Source organism: Athene cunicularia, assembly GCF_003259725.1.
Source record: "Athene cunicularia isolate RWA chromosome 5 unlocalized genomic scaffold, athCun1 chr5_part1, whole genome shotgun sequence".
NCBI lineage: Eukaryota > Metazoa > Chordata > Aves > Strigiformes > Strigidae > Athene > Athene cunicularia.
In genome coordinates, this window is record NW_020799101.1 from 25,136,286 (window position 1) to 25,143,265 (window position 6,980).

The 6,980-nt window shown below is 49.2% G+C and overlaps 1 protein-coding gene across 1 annotated transcript in view; it reads left to right on the plus strand.

Annotated features, from left to right (window-relative positions):
* Window positions 1-5,228: 5,228 nt before the first annotated feature.
* The window catches only part of TGFB3 (transforming growth factor beta 3), a 14,742-nt gene continuing 12,990 nt past the window's right edge, over window positions 5,229-6,980 (plus strand). Inside the window, exon 1 of the mRNA XM_026849273.1 lies at window positions 5,229-5,329. Coding sequence (XP_026705074.1) covers window positions 5,229-5,329 — 101 coding nt within the window. The remainder of the gene's footprint in view (window positions 5,330-6,980) is intronic.

Below are 6,980 nucleotides of genomic sequence, written 5' to 3' on the forward strand. Positions count from 1 at the left end.
CGCATGGCGAGTTATTACTTAAGATGGAGATAAGTACAGGAATTATAAGAGATTGCTAGAGGAGTTCTTCAGTGGCTGGTCCTGGGCCCAGTTTTCATTAATAATCTTGGCATGCCAAAATGAATGTGCTAATGAAATTGGCTGCTTATCCAAAGCTAGGAGGCATTGTCAGTACAAGGGAGGACTGGGATATCCTATAGGAGGAGGTAGGCAATTCTGATGGCTGAGACAGTAGAAATGGGATGAAATGCAGTAGTACAAAATATAAGGTTATGTTGTTAATGGCTGAGACAAGAATTTTCTGTTACAACTTGACAAGTTGACTTACCACTTGGAAATAATAGCGGAGAAGGATGTAGGTGTGGTGCCGGTTCCAGTATTGTGCCACTCACTTTCTGCTCTGGGTGTTGCTCTCTTCGGGCTGAGAAGACGGGGGGGAAGCTCCGTGGTCTGATGTGTGCTGGAACCGCCGATGGTGGCTGCAAGCAGCCATCACTTACAGGTTGCACATCTTGGACATTCTGGAATCCAGCTGGGCTGAGGGAGAGCTCAACAGGGCTACTGAACATCTGAGTATTGTAGGAAGTATTTCACACTTGGCAACCCTGACTGGGATTTGACAGTCTGGAGCTGGGGCTGATGTAACCTGAACAGCGTCTGCTCTCATGGCGATCAAGACAGGCAAATGCGTGGGCCTTTTCTGCCTATCAAAGCCCCTTCCATCTTTCAAAGGAAGGAACCTCTTGTTTGAAGCTTTTCAATTGTTATGAGATTTTGTCCTGGAACCTGCAGAAATAACAGAATATTTACAGTTGTTTCCCTCCTCCAAAATTAGAGATGGAGTAAATACTTTGAGGTATGTGGAGAAAAAAAATTGCAAACAAATCAAAATCTGGTGCTTGGAGCTGCCGGTGTGCTGCTAGTGTGGAGCAGGCTATGGAAGCAGTCTTTGCCGAGTGCTTTGCTTCCTAGTGGAAGCTTATTTTTTTCAGTGAATTAGCCCATATCAAAATCGGGAGCGTGGCTGGCCACCTGATGTGAGGACCGGGTGAGGAAGAAAGGCACAGCGCTGTGTTACTGGTTGCTACTGGAATTGCCCTGCGTCTCATAAATCCTGCTGCTGCCAGACATCCCGCCATGAATCGGGGTGCCCCTGGTACCCATATAAATATAAATATAAATAAAAACCCAGCCCCCTTAGCAAGCTGAAAGCCTTGGCCTGACTAACGGCGACAGCGGTGCTACAATTGCTCAGCTCAATACGTCATGCAAGTACTGTTCTTACGCGTTTTCAGTTTTACATGCAGTGGGGGCAGGTTAAAACCAGCCTGCCGCTCTGCCTTCTCCGGTGCTTTACTGTGTACACCTTTTAAGTTCCCACTAAGGCAGATAATCTGTCACCTCACAGAGGGTTTTGCCAGGTCTCCTGATGGCTTCTGATGCTCTTCCCAATTCTCCCTAGCTCTCTAACGCTGCTTTCCAGACAGGGCAGCGGATCCCCAGAGCACTCAGTGGAGGAGACAGTCCCAAGGATCAAATTATAAGTGCAACCACCATTACACACATGCATGTCTTCTGCAGAGATTTCCACTGAGCTGCATAAAACCACCCCTGCTCCCTTTCTTGCCTGGAAAGATTAATTGTAAATAGATCTTTGAAAGGGAATGAAAGGGCTCAAACAAATGAATTTCTAACAATTATTGACTAAACTGTGATGTATGAAAGCTTTGCTTGTGTTTTGCTTCATTCGTTTCTCAAGGACTCCTGACTCCTCAACTGTTTCCTTAGGTCCCTTTGTCCGTTTAGGTAAGATTGAAGCAGTCGTTAGGCTCCCTATGTAAATCACTGATAGCAGACTCAAGGCCTTCAGTGGACACTTGGGCAGCTCCTAGAATGAGATAAGGGGGGGCTCTAACACAGAGACATGGAGACCCTATTACAGGGAAACTGATTTTGCTGACTTAGGAGGCACCTGGACTTTTACTTCACAGCGCACGCTCTGCAAAAAGGGTCAACTAGTGAACACTGTGAAGAAGACTACTTACTTCCTCCCCCAACCACCGAAGACCCTCACCCTATTTTCACTACGCATGCTCAGATTATGCAAATGAACTCTGGGAACTCATTATCATAAGACACCCCTTTCTAGGAAATGTAATGAATATGTATGATTGTGTGTATGTAAACTGATGTCCCTTGCTAATTTTTGGGAGCCCTTATGGTGGAGAATCCCCAGGGTGACCCCAGCACTGCCAATAAAAGAATACCTGCTTAGCAGTTCTATTGGATTCTGACTGTTAATTTATTAGTTTCTCTTGGTTTTGCTCCACATGTTAAATAAACACTCAGTTCTCTGACACTTTGTCCATTTGCCTATATTTTTCCAGTATCTGACATTCCTTACAATCTTCCCCCATCCTCATTAGCCTAAATAATTGTCATCCATTTATTCTGCTGCTATAGTCAAGAACCGTACCACCACAAAGTACAGTGTTAACACTTTGCCATGATGAAAATTGACTATATAACCCTAAAGTTTCAAGCCTTCCAGGAATACCTTTATACCTTTTTCTAAAGGCACCAGATCTCACTCTGTACCTGTTTGGCTGTAGGAAAAGCTCATGGTCTGGCTGAAGAACTTTAAGAAGTCTAAAATAAATCGTGTCAAATAATTCTCCTTTTTTCCACTCCTTACTGACATTTTCAAGTAGTTGTGCTCTGACTGTGATGATCTAAGGATTAAGTAAAGTAAGATTTGTGGGCAGAGGTAATAACTTTTTATTAGACCAACTGATATAGTTGGAAAAAAACATACAAGAAGTGTTTCTGTGCCTGAAAGCTTGTCTGTTTTTTCCAGCTATATCAATTGGTCTAATAAAAGATATTATCTCCCTTTACAAACCTTGACATGTTCAAGGAATTCAGTAAGTGAGATGTGATTTTCCTTTTTTGAAGCCAGGCTGGTTATGTTCTATGAAAGTACGATCTTCCACATACTTTGCCCTTCTCTTTTAATTACAGATTTGAGTATTCATGAGGTAGAGATGGCAGTTTTTACCAAGGCCCATGCTTCACCACTGGGGCCACAGGAATATGGCCCTGCATTTCCCACTGCCCATCCACTCCTCCGAAGAGCTGCCGCAACAGTGCAGCTACACAGATACCAGGAGGAGGGGACTGTAGCCCCAAGGTTGCAGTAGCTAATGCAGGATGTCCGAGTACAAGCATACACTTGCCGCTGACCTTCTTGGTCAGAAGAGCATCCTAAGAGGAGCATGATAGCGTCCAGAGAAACATCTGCTAAAGCAGGAGGGCATCCCTGGGGTGGGAATCCTTGGGTAGGAGTGCAGTGCCAGCTGTGGCCCCAAACAGCAAGCTGGAGGGGTGTTTCTGCCAGAGGCCAGGTAGGAACAGAACAGGGTGCCCTGGATGGACAGAACACAAAGCCCTGGGTTCACCCATCTGGAACTGTCCCCTCAAGCCCCTCCTTACAATTTCCCCCGGTCTCCATCCCCCATGCCACTAGCACATCCCAGCTCTCCCCAAGAAATGCTGTGCTGCTTGCTGCTCACCCCAGTGACAGGACTCTCGGGCCAATTGAAGGAGGGTGGAGAAAACATCTAAGCACTTGGGGAATTAAATCTTGCCTCAGAACTTTGACTTCTGACTTCACAGATTCTCAGTGAGAGAGAAGAGCAGACATGCAGAGAGAATGTAACCTAAAATCTGTCCTGTCTTGAGTCCCTCTGGATTCCTCCACTCATCAGAATGGGGTTTGTCACTCACCCTGACATATTTTTGCCTGCTTTGGAAGAGCAACAGGGGAGAAAGTTTTCAGCCATCGTTTCATGTTGTGGCTAAAACGGATCTTGCTTGCTTTAAATGTTGGGGTTACCTTTTCTGAACAGCTTAGTTCTCCTCTGCTCTACCAGTGATGCTGCAGGCAACATTTGATCCTGGGCCCCGCTTGACCAAGAAGGAGGCACAGTTAACAGGACAAATGTCTGGTGCTGCTGTGGCTGTCTAAAGCCATTTTCTGTGCTTGATGCCTGTCTAGTTCAAGTCTGTTGTGTGAGGGTTTCTCTTTCCCAGTGTACGGTTTCAGGTGTATTCTCAGCTTGCAGTCTGCCTTACTTGTTCAGTTCTGTCCTCAGTCCTCACTAAATATCACACTGCTGCTACCCCCTCTCATCTGAACATCAAGAACTACGCAAGCATTCCTTTCACGCACAAGTTCTCACACCTAAGAAGCATGGACTCCCTCCATCTGGTTTCAACCCAAACCCAATCACGCAGAATAGGACTAACAGAGTCCCCCACCAGTGCTGTTTGCTGTTGATACTCCTTGACTGGATCTATGAATAGAGCTTGTGTCTGGTCCTCCTCCTACCCAAGAGAAAGCCAGGAGAGTCTGGGAAAGCAATCACACTTGAGCGGTCTCACATGCTTCTGGTCCTAGACCACCTTTAGAGCAAGGGCACACACGCATAGTTAAAGCTACAGCTATGGTGGAAAGCCCACATGGCTGCACGACTGTGGGAGAGAACAATGACCACCTTATTCTGAGCAGCCAAAGGTTTTGTTAGGCAGCTCTCTGGCAGCAGCAGGATTTATGAGACGCAGGGCAATTCCAGTAGCAACCAGTAACACAGCGCTGTGCCTTTCTTCCTCACCCGGTCCTCACATCAGGTGGCCAGCCACGCTCCCGATTTTGATATGGGCTAATTCACTGAAAAAAATAAGCTTCCACTAGGAAGCAAAGCACTCGGCAAAGACTGCTTCCATAGCCTGCTCCACACTAGCAGCACACCGGCAGCTCCAAGCACCAGATTTTGATTTGTTTGCAATTTTTTTTCTCCACATACCTCAAAGTATTTACTTCATCTCTAATTTTGGAGGAGGGAAACAACTGTAAATATTCTGTTATTTCTGCAGGTTCCAGGACAAAATCTCATAACAATTGAAAAGCTTCAAACAAGAGGTTCCTTCCTTTGAAAGATGGAAGGGGCTTTGATAGGCAGAAAAGGCCCACGCATTTGCCTGTCTTGATCGCCATGAGAGCAGACGCTGTTCAGGTTACATCAGCCCCAGCTCCAGACTGTCAAATCCCAGTCAGGGTTGCCAAGTGTGAAATACTTCCTACAATACTCAGATGTTCAGTAGCCCTGTTGAGCTCTCCCTCAGCCCAGCTGGATTCCAGAATGTCCAAGATGTGCAACCTGTAAGTGATGGCTGCTTGCAGCCACCATCGGCGGTTCCAGCACACATCAGACCACGGAGCTTCCCCCCCGTCTTCTCAGCCCGAAGAGAGCAACACCCAGAGCAGAAAGTGAGTGGCACAATACTGGAACCGGCACCACACCTACATCCTTCTCCGCTATTATTTCCAAGTGGTAAGTCAACTTGTCAAGTTGTAACAGAAAATTCTTGTCTCAGCCATTAACAACATAACCTTATATTTTGTACTACTGCATTTCATCCCATTTCTACTGTCTCAGCCATCAGAATTGCCTACCTCCTCCTATAGGATATCCCAGTCCTCCCTTGTACTGACAATGCCTCCTAGCTTTGGATAAGCAGCCAATTTCATTAGCACATTCATTTTGGCATGCCAAGATTATTAATGAAAACTGGGCCCAGGACCAGCCACTGAAGAACTCCTCTAGCAATCTCTTATAATTCCTGTACTTATCTCCATCTTAAGTAATAACTCGCCATGCGGCACTGTAGCAAATGGATTACTGAAGTCCAAAGCAATCAGTTCTACTGCATTTAGCGTGACCTCCAACCCAACACCGGGTAGAGGAGGTCCCAGAGCAGAAAACCATCCAGAAGTCATTTCAGAAGTGCCTGGGGAGCTCTAGAAACCTCCATCCCAATCCACATAAAAATATTCCATGGATCGTTAACAGCAGCCTCAGACTATGCACCTTACCCCAAGTCGCGATTCTCCTGACGTCATCTTAGAGCCACTGGATCTTATTACACCTTTCTCTGCTCCAGCAAGGAACTCTAATTCCTGTTTCCCAAGCAAAGCACAGGCAAACTGTGAGCAGCCCACGCATCAGTCTCCTCAGAGCTGCAGGGAATGGGCTCACCGGGTGCCCAGCACCTCCAGCTGCCCCATGGGTTTCCTCTGAACCTCTTCCACACTCCGTGTCTTTGGTGAGCCTCTGGCCTCTGAGCTGGCCATGCTCTCCTAGCCCCAGCCTCCCAAACATGTGGGCGAGAGAAGGCTGTTTCCAACCACAGATCAGCTGTGCTGTTGCCAGACACCACCCCTCCAGGCGCTGGGCCCACACACCCCTGGGACCCACCTCTCCCAGATCACGAAGCCCCCAGGACTTGTTTCCGCAGAAAGCTCTGCCCTGCTCCCGCCTCGCACACCCCGCAGCAGCTGCCCCTGCTGCATCATCCCACCAGCACAGCCAGGCCGCTGCTTTCTTTGGCAGAGCAGCCAGCGCTGTGGGCAGGTCATCCCACCTCAGTCCAGGGGTGTCTGCCTCCCCCTCTGCGGGGAGAAGCGCTGGGTGGTGGGGTGGGGAGCCCCTGCGTACCTGGGGCAGGGCCCAGGTGAGGGCAAGAGAAGGGTGCTCGCTCCAGGGGCCAGCAGCCTCTGGGATTCAGGGCAGCGGGCACAGGCCCGGCCCAGGGCAGGGGGCAGAGAGGCTGGTGTGGGGTGGCTGCGGTTGGGGCACGGCTCAGGAGAGGCGCCTGCCCAGGCCCAGGTCATGGATCACGAGGGGCTCAAGTGGGGCCGGTGTTCTGTCTCCTGCGTGTGGCCCCAGGCCCCTTCGAGGGCAGCGGGTGCCCGAAGCAGCCCCTTCCCCTCACCGAGGGCTGCCATGGCAGGAGACTCCTCCGCACTCCAGCGGCCACCTGCCTTCAGGGCCGCAGGGCTTCACCCCGCCTGGCCGCTGCCTTCCCGCGGCCCCGGGCCCTCGCAGGGCCCGCCAGCCCCGCTGCCAGCCCGGGCCCCG